The sequence below is a fragment of the Theropithecus gelada genome, chromosome 14 (genome assembly GCF_003255815.1).
Source record: "Theropithecus gelada isolate Dixy chromosome 14, Tgel_1.0, whole genome shotgun sequence".
Classification (NCBI taxonomy): Eukaryota; Metazoa; Chordata; class Mammalia; order Primates; family Cercopithecidae; genus Theropithecus; species Theropithecus gelada.
In genome coordinates, this window is record NC_037682.1 from 44,915,374 (window position 1) to 44,934,803 (window position 19,430).

General features: G+C 36.9%; 1 protein-coding gene across 3 annotated transcripts in view; it reads right to left on the reverse strand.

Annotated features, from left to right (window-relative positions):
- Positions 1-2,411: 2,411 nt before the first annotated feature.
- Positions 2,412-19,430, reverse strand: part of PRMT3 (protein arginine methyltransferase 3) — a 135,598-nt gene continuing 118,579 nt past the window's right edge. For all 3 annotated transcript variants that reach the window (XM_025355887.1, XM_025355886.1, XM_025355885.1), the window contains 3 exons: positions 18,372-18,422; positions 18,087-18,174; positions 2,412-3,429 (listed from right to left, as the gene is read on the reverse strand). In XM_025355887.1, coding sequence (XP_025211672.1) covers positions 3,320-3,429; positions 18,087-18,174; positions 18,372-18,422 — 249 coding nt within the window. In that variant the 3' untranslated portion in view covers positions 2,412-3,319. The remainder of the gene's footprint in view (positions 3,430-18,086; positions 18,175-18,371; positions 18,423-19,430) is intronic.

The window sequence follows — 19,430 nt, forward strand, 5'->3', positions numbered from 1 at the left end:
GGGTATATGTTACAGCCCAGCAGTGTAAATGATAATTTTTGGCATGGTCATTAAAAGCAAAGTGGCATATCATATTGTTTTAATTTCCCTGTTGAAAGCTTGAGAGCATGTCTGGTAAGACTCTTATGGACTGATCTCAAGTCAATATCACACGTTATATTTTACATCATCATCAAAAGTGAGGTAGAATGCTGAAGGACACAGGTGGACTACACTGATTAATCCACATTGATTTAAACAACAACAACAAAAAACAACTCTGTAGGACCAGACTTTCTCACTCCGCCCTAACGCAAACGGATTGTTTCAAAGTTAAACTACAGCTGCCTGATTAATCATGGAGTGTGCTCTGTAGCCATTATGGCTACTTATTGGACCATTCTGTATACCCTTGAGAGGTCTGTTTCTTGGGAACACTCCTTCCGAAGTGCTCTCTTCAGACCCCACTGTTCCGCTATAGATGACCGTCATATTGAGATGAGCCCCACGCATTACAAAACACAATATCACAAAAGAAGATAGAGGAAAAATGCATTTTCTTAATGGAAATAAAATCCCTGGAACAGAGTACACTGATAGCTATAAATGCCCATCTGTCACAACAGAAAAGCACACTGTATCATTGTCAAAGGCTACAAAGTACTTATTTTTTACAGCAGTTTGAAGGTGGAAATTCTAATTGAAGAGCTAACATTTGGACACTTACGTTCTCATAAAATGCTTGGGCACACAAATAAGAATGTCCTGGCCTTGGAAGGCTAATTGAAACGAACAAAGATCCACTAACTGCAGCTGGGCTAGTTATAACCTGAAGAGAATAAAGTGTCACCAGGTGGAAATCTGATGGAAACCTAACAGGAGTTCTGAAGAGAAATAATTTTTAAGAAGTTTATACAATAGGAAATACTTGGTATTCAGTATCAATGAAAGAAAACAAAAAATCCGATCGTTTTTGGTTACTTTAAAAATTCATTAAATCTTTTTGGCCTCCTTATTTATCACCCTAACCTACTCAAATTTGTGTAGGAAGCCATTCAAGACAAAACTGCAAGTAGTTGAAACTGTGTTATCAGCACCATAAATTTCTAGTAATGGTCTGAGTTCAAATCCATAGTGAAAACAAGCTGACTGGTTTAGCCCAGTGAAAGCAAATCATGCTTGTGAAGGAAGACTAAAGACTTATGGTCTTAAAACCATCATTTGAAGAGGTTTTTCCTCCTCATTGCTAGGCCAGTTTTCTAAGAGACCAAAGACAATTTCTTGTTGAAACAGATTTTGCCACTTTAAATATTAATGCCCATCAGAATCTTCTCACCCATTCATGTACTAGGGCAATAATTACTATCTGATGAACATGACAATTCTTAAACTGATCTAATGTAGGTGCCATATATTCTTTGGAAAGGGAATCCTTGAATGGATAATGATGATTCTATCACCTAATATTGTTTTCTATGTGCCAGGTACTGATCTAAATTCTTGATTTATTAACTCATAAATTGGCATGTTCATGGAGGGAGACAGAAGTTAAGGAAAGTGACTAAGATCATACAGCAAGTAAGAGCTGGCGCTAGGATTTGAACCTAGGCACTGACTCCATAGCTAATGCTTCTCAATACTATGTTAAGCTGCCTGGTGTATGTCTTGTTTTGACAAAGAACCAAATGCTGAATGTAAAGGAGGCATGTGGAATGCCTCTCCTTAAAAGTCTTATTTTCTTAAAAATAATCCCTTTGTTAAGTAAGACTTGTTTTAAATGCTTCTGATTTTACAAAAGGCCTTAATATGTTGAAACTTATCTATTTATGAGTGATAAATTAGTGGTGGGGCCTAACACTGTCACCCTGGCTTGGAATGCAGTGGTGTGATCATTGTGGCCTTCACCTCCTGGGCTCAAGGGATCCTCCTGCCTTAGCCTCCAGAGTAGCTGGGACTACAGGTGTGTGCCACACCTGGCTAATTTTTTGTAGAATGGAGTCTCCCTGTGTTGCCCAGGCTGGCCTTGAACTCCTGACCTTAAACAATACTCCTGCCTTGGTCTCCTGAAGTGCTGAGATTTTAGGCATGAATCACCATGCCTGGCCCTATTTTTACTTTTAGGTAATTAACTTTTTTAGAGAGTCTTTCTCTGTCACCCAGGCTGGAGTGCAGTGGCACGATCTTGACTTACTGTAGCTTCCAACTCCTGGACTCAAGCAATCTGCTCACCACAGCTTCCCAGGTAGTTAGGACTACAGGCATGCACCACTATGCCTGGCTAATTTAAAAATAATTTTTGTACAGACCGGGTCTCACTATGTTGCCTAGGCTGGTCTCAAACTCCTGGCCTTAAGTGATCTTCCTGCCTTGGCCTCCCAAATGCTGGTATTATAGGTATGAGCCCCCACACTTAGCTGAAATATTTTATAATGTTGTTTGATACATTTTATTGAAACTTTTTATAATATAAATATTTTAAAAATATTTTATAAGTTTGATACATTTTATTGAAGCTTTTTCATTCTACATTTCAAATTGAATCAGTAATTGTAAATGACAACTTTATAGAGTGCTAAGTATAGTAACAGTTACATGTTTAACCTTTGCACATAAATCTAGTTTGAAAAAGATGATACATTAGTAAATAAGTACATATTTATCCCAATCTTTAAAAACTTTCATGAAACCTAGAATAAATGTATTGAAATTAGATTTCCTGGGCAGTACTAAAAATCTATAAGGCTAAGGAATAGTCACAAAGAGGGAAGAAACTACAAAATGAGAACCTTAATCAATTAGGCTGTCTGCATATATGATTTGTATAAGAAGGCTGAAGCTATTTTCCATATTTTAGATTTTTTGCACTAATCTTTATTACATCCTGATTTTCTAGCAAATAATACAATTAAAAACTCTTCCTCCGAGGAGTCCGTAATAAAATATGTACTACCTGTGTTACTAGTTTAATAAAACATCCAAATAACCAATTTCTGTTTAAAATTTATAGTAAGAAACTTATTAAAAACAAAAGACTATCTTGCTTCCAAATACAGGCCAATGTAAATGATTTTCCATATAGATAAACTCAAGGTGGGAGTTATAGTTGGTTAAATCTGGTGGAGCAAACTTCTAAGAAAATGATTACGTGGCAGACCACGAGGATCAGCTGATTCTCTTCCTCAGCTGAACTATGTCAGATTCCCACAGTAAGAACTCTTATTGAGGAGGCTCATTAGGGAAGGGTCCATCATCCATCCGTCTGCTCACATGAAAGCAGCTCCCTCCTGCTGACTCACTCTACCCCACATTAAAAACAAGGTAGTGTGCTTTTATGGCTTTTTCACTGGAGACCGTAAGTTTGAGTTGAATTATTCAATGTGAGGGTCACGGTGAGAGAACGTGGATCTTTCTTATTCTTGTGAACTGTGACCTTTCCTTTCAAGGCTTCACCTGTAAAAGAAAGGCAAAAATTGTTAAGAATTCAAGGAATACAGTGTAGCAGAAAAGCAAATAATGTATAACTACCACTTCTTTTTATTGTGTTTTACCACGTTTTAAATTTTATTTAAAGTTAATAATCATTTTTTTTTTTTCTTTTTGAGACGGAGTCTCAATCTGTCGCCCAGGCTGGAGTGCGGTGGCACGATCTTGGCTCACTGCAAGCTCCCAGACTGGAGTGCAGTGGTGTGATCTCAACTCACCGCAACCTCCACCTCCTGGGTTCAAGAGATTTTCCTGCCTCAGCCTCCCGAGTAGCTGGGACTACAGGTGCGTGCCATTATGCCCAGCTAATTTTTTATTTTTAGTAGAGATGGGATTTCACCATGTTGGCCAGGCTGGTCTCAAACTCCTGACCTCAGGTGATCCACCCGCCTTGGCCTCTCAAAGTGCTGGGATTACAGGAGTGAGCCACCGCGCCTAGCCAATATTCATTTTTTAGAGCAGCATTATTTTATTTTTATTATTTTTTAAAGACAGAGTCTCTCTCTGTTGCCCAGGATGGAGTGCAGCGGTACAATCTCAGTTCACTGCAACCCCCGCCTCCTGTGTTCAATGATTTCTCCTGCCTCAGCCTCCCAAGTAGCTGGGATTATAAGCATGTGCCACCATGCCCTGCTAATTTTCTATATTTTATTAGAGACAGGGTTTTGCCATTTTGGCCAGGTTGGTCTCGAACTCCAGACCTCAGGTGATCCACCCACCTACCTCAGCCTCCCAAAGTGCTGGGATTAGAGGCGTGAGCCACCACGCCCAGCCCTGTTTCATTAATTTTTGAATGAAGTGAGAACTAACTACACACCACAGTGTCAAATCCTTGTGAAAGTGAGTAAAACTATTGTGGTCATGCAGGGTCAATGGAAGCATTTCACTGAACTTCTGAATATGAGGCCCTATGGTGGGTTCTGGGCATCTAGAAAAAAGATACGGTCCCTGCCCTCAAAGAGTTTGTGATCAGGGTGAAGAAAAAAGCTATGCTAACAATTACACAATAGGCATGTGTATAAAGTGTGCTAGAGGTAAACGCTGGGGATGGTTGAAAGGCAGTTAAAGGCAAGGTTTCACAAGGATTAATGGCCAGGGCTAAAGTCATGGTTCACCAGGCTTAAGGGATGTACATGTAATGGTATTTAAGGAAAACATATACACAGAACCTTCACGAATGGCATTCTGAGGAACTGGAAATTATAGCTGGGAAAATGTAGAGGCACATGACAAGGCCATTGGCCATTAATGCATTGGTGCTGTAAAAGGGAAACAACGTAGCCATGTGAAACAATGAACACACAAAAATTATCTGTGCAAAGGCTGATTTCCTAAATTCTGTATGTTCCAAATTTTTATGTACTTTTCTAATTATAAATCTCATTTATTTTTTCCTTTATTTTAAAGAGAGCTGTTTAAAAAATCACAAAACAAACCACTAAGTTGTAGTTGATCACCATTCTTTGCTTAAATAATATTAAGATAACACCAATTAGTATCAGGAATAGCTTTAGCATCTGCATGGACACAACGAGGCTCCATATAATGACCAAGGAAATCTATGTAAAACTACTGAAGTACTGAATCAATATCATACTTAAAAAATGCAAATTCCCCATATTCAAGGAAAATTATCTGAATGCTTTTCAAGATGGTAGTGAAATAACACAAGTAAAACATAACAAACCACCTAATATATTTATTTTCAGAATATAAAGATTCCATTACTGATACATTATTCTCTACATCTTTGCAAAAAAGGAGAGACTCATAGTTTAACACAAAATTAAGGAGTTCAATATTAGAAGAAATAATGTGGCCCAAGGTGCAATCCATTCAACAAAATATAACAATTTTTGTGTAGGTATATATGTTAATGTGTATATTTGGCTTTAGAATTTATACCTGACCTATTCCTCTGTATTATTAAGAAAATGATATAAAACTATCTCATATGACATGTTCACCAATAGTGGACATAATAAAGATTACCAGTCATAGTTCTACAAACTTTATGGAGTTCAGGTTAATCATTAGATAATTTATGCTTCTATTTGTTCAACACCTACTTTGTGTTAGGCTCTATTCTAAGGTCTTTACATGATTTATCTCACTTAATGGTCACAAAATATTGCTATGAGGTAAGTGCATTTTCCTGACTCAGATGAAGTTCAGAAAAGATAAGTAATCTGCCCAAGGTCATCTGCCAGCTAGTGAAAGAAGTAGGATTTTCAGCAAGGCAGTTTGATTCCAGAACCCAAGCTCAACTATATTCTGGTGCTTCTCTATATCTAAAAAAATCATGATTTATAGCTTTAAATATACTATAATGAACAAGAAATTACCTGTATTTTACTGCCCTGTGGGTGGTTTTTTTTTTGGTAAAAATATTTAGCCACTTGTTTATAAACACAATTGATATGTAAGTTAATGTAACTATTATTCTATAATAACTCTAATGAAAAATGATACATGTTTTCTTATCTAAGGCATTAACCTAGGGAAGAAATAAAAGATCATTAGTATATTGAACACATTTAAGATTTTTCTATTTTGGCTGTTTTATTGCTTCTTTTTAAATCAACATTTAAAAATTAAAAGTTACTTATTGACACCGAAACTGAGAACGAACAGCCACATTATGATAAACTGACAATGTTTTTGTAAATACAAGACAGAATAGTAATTGCCAACTTGGTTATCGGGTTTAACTTACTGTTATTGAATTGCCAACACTGAATCAACAAACTTGATTTTTACAACACAGTGGCTTGCTAGTTCCTTTTTACTTACAAGCAGCATGTCTTATGTAAATTAATTTAGTCGCTGGTATAAAGTAGTTCATATATGAAAAGACAGATAATGGACACTTGAGATTCAAAAATAACAAAATTACCTCCACCGACCCAACATAAAGTAAGTATTCTATTAGATGTCCTAGTTAGGACATTGAAGTGTGGAGGGAAAAAGGATAGATTGGGGGAGCAGGAGATTAAAGTGTTCATTTGCATACCACCTGGTTTTACACATAGAAAATCCTGAAGCTATATGCAAAGAAGGCTACTAGAACTATATACTGAAGTTTAAGCAAGGTCTTATCATTTAGGATCAAGATATAAAAATCCTATTTCTACTTACTAGCAATGAAGAATTTATGTAACAGTACAAACAGCAGCTTCAAAAAAGCATAAAGGCGGTGGTGGCTCATGCCTGTAATCCCAGCACTCTGGGAGGCAAAGGTGGGCGGATCACTTGAGACAGGAGTTTGAGACCAGCCTGGCCAATATGGCAAAACTGTCTCTACTAAAAATACAAAAATTAGTCAGCTGTTGTGGCACACCCCTGTAGTCTCAGTTACCTGGGAGGCTGAGGCTATGAGAACAGCCTGAACCCAGGAGGTGGCAGTTGCAGTGAGCAGACATCACGCCACTGCACTCCAGTCTGGGAGACAGAGCAAGTCTCATTCATTCTCTCTCTCTCTCTCTCTCTCTCTCTCTCTCTCTCACACACACACACACACACACACACACACACATGCATACAACACTTGAGATAAATGTAACAATATATGTCTGACTTACATAAACTACAAAACAATTCTAACAATGGTCCACATAAATGGAGAGACCCACTCTCTTGTGGGTGAAAGACTCAATGTTAAGATGTCAATTTTCAGTAATCTAGAGATTTAACAAAATCCCAGTCAAAATCCTAACAGGCTTTTTAAGGCCAGAAATTAATGACCTGATTTTAACATTTATATGGCAATATAAAGGACCCAGAATAGCCAAAACAATTGTTTGTATGAATCTTGCCATCTTGTTCTTTTTCAATCTTACACAGTCTGTCTTAAAGGCATAAGGACAGACATACAGGTCCATGGGGGAAAATGAGAACTCAGAAGTAGATCTATATACATATAGTCAATTAATTTTTGACAAGGGAGCCAAGGCAATTAAATCAAAAGGATAGTCTTTTTAAGAAGTGACGATGGAACAAGTGAATATATATTTGGGAAAAGATGAACTATTATTAACTTTTAAATTTAACTCAATTAGATGACAAACCACCCAATTTGAAACCAAGCAAAATATTCGAGCAGAAATCTCACAGGAAGATATAAAAATGGCCAATACACATATGAAACAATGTTCAACATCACATCAGGCAAATGAAAACTACAAGCACAGCTATAACTACATACTCAATAAAACGGCTTAAAATACTGCATCTTTTTTATAAGTGCTAAAAATGATGTAGAACAACTGAATTCAGCAATGGAATGCTAGCCCTAGGAATGTTAGATAGTTATAGTCATTTTTTATTTATTTTATTTATTTTTTTTGAGCTGGAGTCTCGCTCTGTTGCCCAGCCTGGACTGCAGTGGCATGATCTGGGCTCACTGCAAGCTCCGCCTCCTGGGTTCACGCCATTCTCCTGCCTCAGCCACCAGAGTAGCTGGGACTACAGGTGCCCACCACCACGCTCAGCTAATTTTTTGTATTTTTTAGTACAGACGGGGTTTCACTGTGTTAGCCAGGATGGTCTCCATCTCCTGACCTGTGATCCACCCGCCTCAGCCTAACAAAGTGCTGGGATTACAGGCGTGAGCCACCGCGCCCGGCAGTATAGTCTTTTTAAAAAAATTTGCCAGTTTCTTAGAGAGTTAAATATACGCTTACCATAAGACCCAGTAATTCCACTTCTAGGTATTTACCCAAGAGAAATGAAAACATCTGTCTGCACCAAGACTTTTACATTAATATTCGTAGCAACTTTATTCTTACTGGCCCCTAACTGAGAGCAATCCAGAAGTCTAGCAGCAGGTGAATACCTAAGTAAACTGTGGCATGGCCAAAGGAATATTACTTGGCAATAAAAAGGAACAACCTAATGATAGATGAATCTACAAAAAAAAAATGCTAAGAAAGCTAGAGTACATTCCATATAATTCCGTTGATAAAAATTCTAAAAAGGAAATACATATAATGACAAAGCATATCAGTGACTGTCTTGGTCTGGGAATCAGGGTTGGGGACTGCCCATACAGGGAATTGAGAAACTTTTTGGAGTGACGAAAATAATCTATATTTCCACAGTGGTGTATGTAATTTTCAAAACTCATTGAGCTGTACAATCAAAATGTGTGAAATTTTAATTACATGTAAATTATTTGTTTAAAAATGTGCCTAGGAATAAACATAGACAAATGAAATGTAGAGAAATCAGAAGATCAATTAAGATTCAGTACATAGAAAGTGGCGCATTTTAAGTCACTGAGGAAGGATTCAATAAATTGTACAAAAGTAGTAATATAATCTTTTAAAGGATGAAACCAAAGCCAGAAACCAAAAGGAAAAGTTTGACAGACGTGACTATAAAAAAATGAAAAAAAAAAAAAATTCTATAAAGCAAGAGTTGAAAGAAAAGAAAATAAAAGCAGTGTTAATTTTCATTTCTTTGTGCAACAAGTATTTTTTAAATCTGAATTTTGAATTGATTCCTTAGGATGGATGATCAGAAGTATAATTTCTTCATAAAAGGTATGAAATATATTCCAGTGTTACATTCCTGCCATCTTCATCAATAAAAGAGTAAATGAAAACAACAACCAAACTATGATCGCTCTGATTTGTATTTCAAATCAGAGGAGATAAGTATGATTTCGTTTATTTAACTACCATCTAAAAAATCTGGTGCATTTACCTTACAGCTTTTCTCATTAATGTATATGAGGTATTGCTAGTAAATATTTCCTTTTAGTACATTTGCTCTGATGGTTGCGCTCTTTCATTTACATTGCCTTTCGAGTGTTAAAATATGTAAGTTGTCTTGTTTATGAAAGTCCTATTCAATCCTTAGTGTAAGTCAAAAGAGAAATGTTCCATCGTGCTTATAAATCTGGTTATCTTCATTTCAGGATCAAAGGATGTACCTATAAGAGTTCTATGTGTTCCTCAGTTTAGAAACAAAAAACCCCAGTCAAAATGAATTAGTAACGGATATTTCTGTTAATTTTTCACAAAAGAAAAAATCGTAAGCATCAATGTAAATCGTTGAAAAATTAACATAATGTCATATGTATATAAGCTGATGCTGATAACTATGATTTTCATTTCTTAAAATGAAATACAGGTAAATCTTTTCCATAATCATAATTTCAAAGATGACGGTGCACACACACACTCATTTAAGTTAATTAAATAGCATGAAGGGTCACAGTAATAAATGTATAATTCACACTGCTGATCTCCCTTCTACTGTTCAGACCTAACGAAAGTGCCAAGGCAATGGCTATAATACCAGAATGGATCAGAGTAATTAATCAGTGTCAAATAGATATAAAATGACTGATGTTGTTAAGTGTGTGCACTGTGTTGAGAGCTGGAAGGAACACTCTGGAGCTGAGCTGCATGGACTCGTTTTTTATCATCAGCAGACGGCTGTTAGTATAACACAAAGCAGTGCCATAGTTCTAGACAAAAACGACTTCATTTTAATTGTTATACTGTATTTTTTAGAATTAATTTCTTCTGGAGCAATGAAGCTTCATTTCCCCAGAAAAAGGAAAGAAAAACACAATAAATCATTATTAATTGCTGTTAAAGCTTAGAGTTGAAAAATGAAAGAAAAAACTCCCAGATTCTCTATCATATAAAAGCTTACTATGTACTGTATGGATAAATAAAGAGAAATAGCCTGATTTTATATTTTCAAAGCCAAATCACATTAAAAAGATTTGAATTTTAAAGTACTGCCATATTTACTTACAATAAAAGTTTGTACAATAAAACAGAACGTGAATTGTAAAGGGAAAACCCACTCTGAATTTAAACTTTAAGTGTCCTCATCTAGGCAAAATAACTCTATAGTTCCATTTACAATATTTTACTTATCTTGTCATACTACCTTCTGGACACTAAAATAAGCTTTACATATAGTAATTTTTCCAAATGAGACTCACAGCTTCATCTATTTTCATCTACAAATCTTATAGTACATTGAGTCAAAAGCTACTTTTAGTTTAAATGTAACTATAGAGAACTCTTTTAAGCCATACCAAGGTAAGTTTGAATACTAACCTGCTCAAGTGCAATAGTATGAAATTTCTGATAACACCGGAGTTGGCAAAATTGGCCAACAAAATATGGACACTAGATGACCTTGGCATAGTGTTACCCAGGGTGATGGAGAAAATTAGATTTCAATGACAATATATACTATTGTACTTATTTATTCGGCAGAATATGTCAAATATTACATCACATCAAGAAGAAACAAGGGAGGCACACTAAGATGTTGAACTTCTATTAGAACCCCAGCATGCTAAGATGTTGTAACACGTGTGTGTATGAATTTATCTGGGAAATCAAGAAAGAGAACAATCAGCTCTGAAGACATTTAAACTTTACAGAAATTAGCTATGCCATGAAGGGTGAGTCGGAATTTATCAAGTGAAAGAGGTCAAAACAACCTTCTAGGTAGAAAAATACCTTCGACAAAAGCAAGAAGAAAAAGAAAAGTTAGCTTAAAAATGAGCAATCTGTATAACTGGGGTATATGAGCTTACCTGGGGTTGTGAAAGGATGGGGTTGGAAATGATGAAAAACCAGAATCAGATTGCAAAGGGCCATGGTAAGGAGTTTGTATTTTATCTTCAAGATATTGACTGTCCAGTGGGAAGTTTAAAACTAACTTTACGGCATTATTTACATAAATTGTGTTCGAATGTTGCCACTTTCTTAGTTTCATAAACCACCCCAAAGTCTCAAATATTATCTCTTCCAGAAGTTTTACAGTTTTAAGCTTTTAGATTTGTATCTATGATCCACTTAGTTTTTATATATGTTAGTTTTTGGATATGGTGTGAAGAATCATTATTTTCTCAAACAAATATTTACTTGTTCTAGCACCATTTCAAAAGATCACCCTTTCTCCATTAATCAGCACTGCTCCTTTGTAAAAATTTAATTATACAAGAGTAGGTCTATTTTTGGATTGTTATATTGACTTAAATGGCTATAATAAACACTACTATACTGCCTAGATTAATATAACCTTTGGTAAGTTTAGAAATAACACTGTATAAAGATTCCAATGTGGTTCTTTCTCAATTATTTTGGTTATTCTAGGATTTTGATTTCTATATAAATTTTAGAATCAGCCCATTAATTTCTACAAAACAGATTTTGACTGAGATTGCACTGAATTAATAAAGGAAATTCTTCTATGAAGAAGTAACACTGTAACAGTATTAAGTGTTCCAATTCACAGAATATATCTCTCCATTTATTTAGGTTTTCTTTAATGTCTCTCAGCAATGTTCTATAGTTAAGTGTACAAGTTTTGCATATATTTTGTTAATTTTATTCCTAAGGTTTTAATTTTTCTTGATGCTACTGTAAATGGTACTGTTTTTTTAAATGACAAGTTCAATCATTCATTGCTCCTCCAGGAGCTCTCGCTGTGCCGATCCCTGTCTAGGTTTCAGGCTATCTGGAGTCCAGGCTGGGGGATATTGGAGGAAAACATCATAAATTTACTACAGGTTTGCTGGTACTTAGAATTCTGGCCTTCTCCTCCCATTTATTTGCTATTACTTTTCAGAGATCTTAATAGCTGCTCCATGCCCTCTGGTTTTATAGCTATATTTGGTGGGAAAAATTGGATAGAATGTGCTATTATCACCTTACCTGGGACTGGAATTTCAGTGCCTTTATATTTAAAGTGTGTTTCCTGGAGGCAGCATTTAGTTCTATTCAGTCTATTTCTGCCTTTTAATTGGCATGTCCAGATCCTTCATGTTTAATGTAATTATTAGTCTATTTAAGTCTGAATTTAAGTCTATCATCTTACCGTTTGTTTTTTATTTGTTCATCTGTTAGTGTCCTTTTCCCCATCTTCTTTTTTTTTTTTTTTTTTTTTTTGAGGCGGAGTGTTCACTCTGTCGCCCAGGCTGGAGTGCAGTGGCGCGATCTCGGCTCACTGCAAGCTCCGCCTCCCGGGTCCGCGCCATTCTCCTGCCTCAGCCTCCCAAGTAGCTGGGACTACAGGCGCCCGCCACCGCGCCCGGCTAATTTTTTGTGTTTTAGTAGAGACGGGGTTTCACCGTGTTAGCCAGGATGGTCTCGATCTCCTGACCTCGTGATCCGCCCGCCTCGGCCTCCCAAAGTGCAGGGATTACAGGCGTGAGCCACCGCGCCCGGCCTTCCCCATCTTCTTTAAAAAAATTTAATTATTTTTTGAGAGACAGGGTCTTGCTTTGCACCCAGGCTGAAGTATAGTGATGCAATCATAGCTCACCATAGCCTGGACCTCCTGGGCTCAAGCAATCCTCCTGCCTCAGCCTCCTGTGTAGCTCACAGTTATGTGCTACCACACCTGGCTAATTAAAAAACTTTTGTTTTTCTTTAGAGACAGGGTGTTGCTTTGTTGCCCAGGCTGGTCTCAAACTCTTGGTCTCAGCGATCCTGCTGCCTTGGCCTCCCAATGTGCTGGGATTACAGGCATGGACCACCATGCCTGGCCCCTATCTTCTTTTGAATTGAGTACTTTTTTCAGGATTCCATTCTGTCGCCACCACTAAATTATTAGTTATAGTTTGTGGTTAAATTTTAAATTTATTAGCTGTTGCTTTAGGGTTTACAATGTATATACTTAAACTTCACATACAGTGTAAAAACTTTACAATACATTAAATATTTCTATTTTCTCAATTTCCTTGGTTATCATTGCCATATATTTTACTTCTCCATATGTTTTAAATCTACAATACATTATTCGTTTTGCTTTAGTCAATGATCATTTTAAGAAATTAAGAAATGAAAAAATAAAGCTTTTTAATGTGATCACACATTTACCATTTCTGGCATTTTCCATTGCTTTGTTAAGATCCAAGTTTCCATTTGGTGACATTTTATTTCCTCTTGAACTTACTGTAATACACGTCTTATATTTCCAGTCTGCTGAAAATAAATTTGTTCAGCATTTTTCTTCTGAAAAAGTCTTCATTTAGTTTCATTAAATAACATATTTCTTGTAGATACAGAATCTAGGTTGCCAGTTTCAGTATTTCAAAATGTCATTCAATTAATCATCTGGCTTACATAGTTTTTGATGAATATATATTTTTTTGTTGTTGTTAGATAGTCTTGCTCTGTTACCCAGGCTGGAGTGCAGTGGCACGATCTCAGCTCACTGCAACCTCTGCCTCCCGGTTCCAAGCAATTCTCATGCCTCAGCCTCCTGAATAGCCAGGATTACAGGTGTGTGCCACCACGTCCAGCTAATTTTTTGTATTTTGAGTAGAGATGGGATTTTGCCATGTTGCCCAGGCCTGTCTTGAACTCCTGAGCTCAGGCAATCTGCCTGCCTTGGCGTCCCAAAGTGCAAGGATTACAGGCATGAGGAATCACGCCTGGCCAGTTTTTGATGAACATTCTAAGGTTATTTCTTTGTCTTTCTCTACATGATGTTTCCTTTTACTGTGGCTTATGTTAAAATTTAAAAAAGTTATCACTGTTAGCTTGATATGTTTTGGTGTTCTGAGTTTATCCTTCTTTAGGTTAACTAAGTTTCTTCAATGTGTAGCTTGTATCAAATATACTTCCTGTTGCATCGCCTCACCTTACCCTATTCCTCCCTCAGCTTCTTCCAAGGACTAGGATAGAGTGCTTGGTATTTTCCCATAGGCTACTGTGGATATGTTCATTTTTATTTTAAATATGTTTCTCCTCTCCTTGCTCTATTTTGAATACATTTGATTGCTGTGTATTCAAGTTCACTGATCTTTTCTTCTGCCATTAATTCCATCAAATGACATTTTCACTTTAAGTGTCTTCTCACATTCTCTTCGCTATGTTCATATAAGCATAGTTACAACATTTTCTCAACATGCTTCTCTGCTAATTTCATCACTTCTGGGTCTGTTCCTATCAGACATTTTCCTGCATCCAATGTTTGGTTGAATGCTGGACATCAAGAATTTTATATTATTGAATGTATCCATTTTGTTTTCCTTTGTGGCTACTAAGTTACTTGCAGCTTAGTTCTTTTCCCTTCAAGGCTTGTTTTTAAGATTTGCTAAGGAGGATCTAGACAGCTTTAAGCTAGAAATGTGAACCCCTTGCAGCCCTGTGTGAACTGAGAACTCCTTGGTACACATTTGCTCCAACTACTTTGCTTGACCTTGTGCATTTAATCCTATATATACACATCTTACTCGTGTAAAACTCCAGGAGTCTTCCTATAGATCTTTTTGAGCTTGTTTTCTGATGAGCTTACCCTCTTCAGTACTCTGCTCTGCAACTTCCCAGCATCTATTAATTAACGCTACCATCAAAGGCTTAGCAGGATTAAGAAAAAGTGTTACTTACATGATCCTTTCTTTATACTCCCATAACTAAGAAATGATTATTTTTCCAACTGTACCATTTCCTTTAAAATCTTTCTTCAGCTTGTACTCTCTTTAATATTTTGTGACATATTGGTCTTACTATTTAGATACAAAAGCATACACCACGGTAGTAAAAGAAACACAGGTGGTGCCAGTGGGCAATATTTGCATCACACAACTCCTTCATAATATTCTACAAATGCTTAAGAGCAAAGCACAAACCAGTTACTCTAAGGATTACTAGGTAAAGAATAGTAAGGATTTCAAAACTTCACTAGTCATTAAACAATATTTTGTAATGAAGCAGGAGAAAATTTTGAGAATCAAACTCAAATGCTATCTTAAATCTCCCTCACAATTAAAACATGAACTAGTACTGCCTTTAAAACTCTAGTATTAAGATGACAAAATGGCTACAATGAAGAAAAAAGCAACATTTTCAAGTTTCCAAACATCAATCCAAATACCAGAGCTACAGAAAAACAAAAATGAGGCTAAAAGGATTTCATTTGGCTTTTCCTCATTTCAGTTCTGCTGTGCTCAAGCTTTCTGCAGACAGAAAATGACACCATCAAGGTTTTATTTCCGTATCACTTGCAACTTCAAAGTGAGAAAATGACAAGGTGCTGCTTCAATCTCGTATTTATTTGCATCTATTTAACTCAATTTATGTATCAACAGTGAATTTGAAGCTATAGTAGAATTTATGAAATATTGAACACAGAGATTGATAACCACCTGGTAACTGTAATATAGAGCCCACCACCCAGCTTTGTTAAATCTTAGTATTTTACCAGAGTTCCTCCAATTTTTTACAAAGTTTTCTTGTATATGTCTTTTATATGACATTGACCCCCCTGCCACCTCAGTTGTAGCCTACCCTAATCCTATTTCTGTCCTTCCCCAGAGGTAACCACTATGCCGAATCTGAGTTGTTTCATACTTGTATTAGGTATGTGTATGTGTGGTTGTTTTACATGTTTTAAAAGTTCACATAAATGGTATCTTGTCAGACTCATTCTGCAATTTTCTTTTTTGCTCAATGTTGCCTCGCCTACCTTAACTCCCCAAGAGACAGGGTCTTGCTATGTTGCCCCAGCTGGAGTAAAGCAGCTCAATCACAGCTCACTGCAGCCTCAAACTCCTGGGCTCAAGGGAACTTCCGGTCTCAGCCTCCTAAGTAGCAGGGACTATAGGTGTGCGCCACCATGCCCGGCTTCAATGTTGTTTTTGATAGAAACATACATACATAACTTACCTGCTCTACATACTATTCTATGCAACTGCCACCTTTTCTTATCCATCTTCTGCTGGTGGACAATTAAGGTTATTTCCAATTTTTCCCTTCTACAAACCATGCTGCTATAAAGATTTTTATATATGTTGTGGGAGAGACTGTTAGAATACAGGCCTAGGAAAAAATTGCTTGGCTGTAGGAATGGTACATGTATACTTAGCTTGATAGTATCAAACTGTTCTTAAAAGTTCTACTAATTAAAAGCCAGCAAAAGGGGATGAAAGTTGCATTTGGCTACATTATTGCCAGCACTTGACATTGGTAAATTGATGGACAAGAAACAGCATCTCATAGGTTCAGTTAGCCTTTCCCTGAGTTATTGGTGAAGTTGGATTTTTTTCACTGAAGCTTGTTATACATTCAGCTTTCATGCCCTCAGGAGGTTTTCAGAGAAGGTGGTACAAGAAGACTTACATGTAGTAAGCAGTTTAAAATTTTAAATCCCATAATGAAATTCTAACTTTTAGAGTGAAATGTACAGGTATGTCAGAACTAAAGGTGCTAATATAAGTGAACAATCAATGAGTTTTTAAAATAAAAAATAGAATCTGATTTGCCCTTGAATACTGCGTAACATTTGGATAGGCAGGGAAGAGACAGTGGTGAGAATGGTAAGACAAATAAAGTTTGAATGCAATAACTTTTTCTCTTTTTTTGAGGCAGTCTTGCTGTGTCACCCAGGCTGGAGTGCAGCGGTATGATCACAGCTCACTGAAGACTCAAGCGAGCCCCCTGCCTCAGCCTCCAAGCAGCTAAAACTACAGGCTTGTGCCACTATGCCCAGCTAATTTTTAGTGTTTTGTAGAGATAGGGTCTTGCTATGTTGCTTGGGCTGGTCTTAAACTGGCCTCAGCTGGGTGCGGTGGCTCATGCCTGTAATCCCAGCACTTCGGAAGGCCGAGGTGGGCAGATCGCCTGAGGTCAGGAGTTTGAGACCAGCCTAGCCAACATGGTGAAACCCCATCTCTACTAAAAATACAAAAATTAGCTGGACCTGGTGGCGGGCACCTGTAATCCCAGCTACTTGGAGGCTAAGGCAGGAGAATTGCTTGAACCCAGGAGGTGGAGTTTGCAGTGAGCCGAGACGGTACCATTGCACTCCAGCCTGGGCAACAAGAGTGGAACTCCGTCTCAAAAAAGAAAACCCAAAACCCAAAACTGGCCTCAAGTTATCCTCCTGCCTCGGCCTCCCAAAGTGGCTTATTACAGGCATAAGCCACTGTACCTGGCCTACAATAACTACTGAATGAAATTGTCTTTAACTTTTATTTTATTGGTGATATCTCTCTTTAGTCACTTGGAGAAAGAAAATATTTTCTTTTAGTTATATTTGTAACTTATAAAATACTAACTATTGCTTAAAGTTTTCTGAATTCTGTGATACTTTAAGAGCTAGGTAATCTTATTTATTTTAGTTGGCAGAAATTAGACTTAAAAAATTTTCTTAAATTATGTCTTTAATTAAATGATATGCCATCTAAAATGTATGTAGATGGTAAACTCTAAGAACATCTTTTCTTAACATCTGTTATATATTGCTTCAAATATATTGTGCAGGCCAGGCGCAGTGGCTCACACCTGTAGTCCCAGCACTTTGGGAGGCCAAAGCAGGCGGATCACTTGAGGTCAGGAGTTGGGGACCACCATGGTAAAACCCCATCTCTACTAAAAATACAAAACTTAGCCAGGTGTGGTGGTGTGTGCCTGTAATCCCAAGTACTCAGGAGGCTGAGGCAGGAGAATTGCTTGAACCCAGGGGATGGAGGTTGCAGTGAGCTGAGATCACGTCACTGTACTCCAGCCTGGGTGAGACAGCGAGACTCCATCTCAAAAAGCAAATATAGTGTGCACAGAAAAAGTGGTTGTAAAATGAATGAATATCTTCTACTTCAGAATGAATAAGATACTTTTCCCCCTACTATTCTTTCTCACCTGCTTTAACTGAAAATGGTTTTTCCAGTAGAAATACTGTTTGTTTCCAGTGTGTTTTGGTGCTCTGAGGGCCCGTAGAGAACACGACCTGAATTGGTAAAGTTCAAAAGTATTTGATGAAGTACAAGATTTTTAATATCATGGTACATTAATCTACAACATCAAACACAAGTCCCGACTGCTTACAGCAGCAAAATGCTTATGATTAAACACCTTGGGGCACAAAATAAAATATAATGTACTTCTGTAATAATTAATTCTTATGAGATAACTCATGATACTTACCCTGTTGTGGCAATTCTTCTCAAAATATATATCAAAGTAGCCAGCAATTGCCTGTTTTTAAAAAAAAAGAAATATAAATACTTACTAAATGAATTACATTATGTAATAAGTAATTATTGTCTCTTAAGACATGGCAAATGAGAAACTATTTCAGAAACTCAATACCTCTTAAACTCAATATTTTTCCTGGAAAAGATGTTATAAGTAAAAACAAAGTAATGTAATTTGGCTTTTCCTCACAGAAGTAACATAATAAAGGTAATAAGGCTAATCAAATAATCAGTATGATTTAATAGAGAAATAATCATGCTAGACCACTGAAAGGGAAACACACATGGAAAGAGAGCTGGCCCCTCACTGATCCTCACTCGCCAACTGAGTGTCCACCCATGCGTTAGGCCATCTTGGCTTCTCCAGCTGTAGTCAAGCATTCAGACAACTGCAGCAGCCTGAAAGATGCCAGGAAAGACCAGCAGGTGCACTAGTCAGTTAAGTCTAGTCAGGATTGCAGAATCGGAAACACAGATATAAATGTTTTGGGCTTCAAGCCAGAGTTTTGAGATGGGTTATTATACAGCAATAAATAATTGAAACATGCTCTTTTATACAAAGCCAGTTCATTTAATTTCTTCTAGTCTAGTATATCTGTTTTTAAGTCAAGTACTGTGAATATTTTTGTGACGAAATAAAGATTTTTAAAATGTTACCTATTTTATTTTCCTGAAAAAATGAACAATAGTACTCAAATTTTATGTTTAAGCAAGTACTCAAAGGCGAAACTCCAAAGTGAGCTCTAAGGCTTATTGTGATAGTACAAAAATAGTACAAAAAGATCTTTTTTTTTTTTTTTTTTTGAGATGGAGTCTTGCTCTGTTGCACAGGCTGGAGTGCAATGGTGCGATCTCAGCTCACTGCAACCTCTGCCTCATGTGTTCAAGTGATTCTCCTGCCTCAGCCTCCTGAGTAGCTGGGATTACAGGCATGTGCCACCTGTAATTTTTGTATTTTTAGTAGAGATGGGGTTTCATCATGTTGGTCAGGCCGGTCTTGAACCCCTGA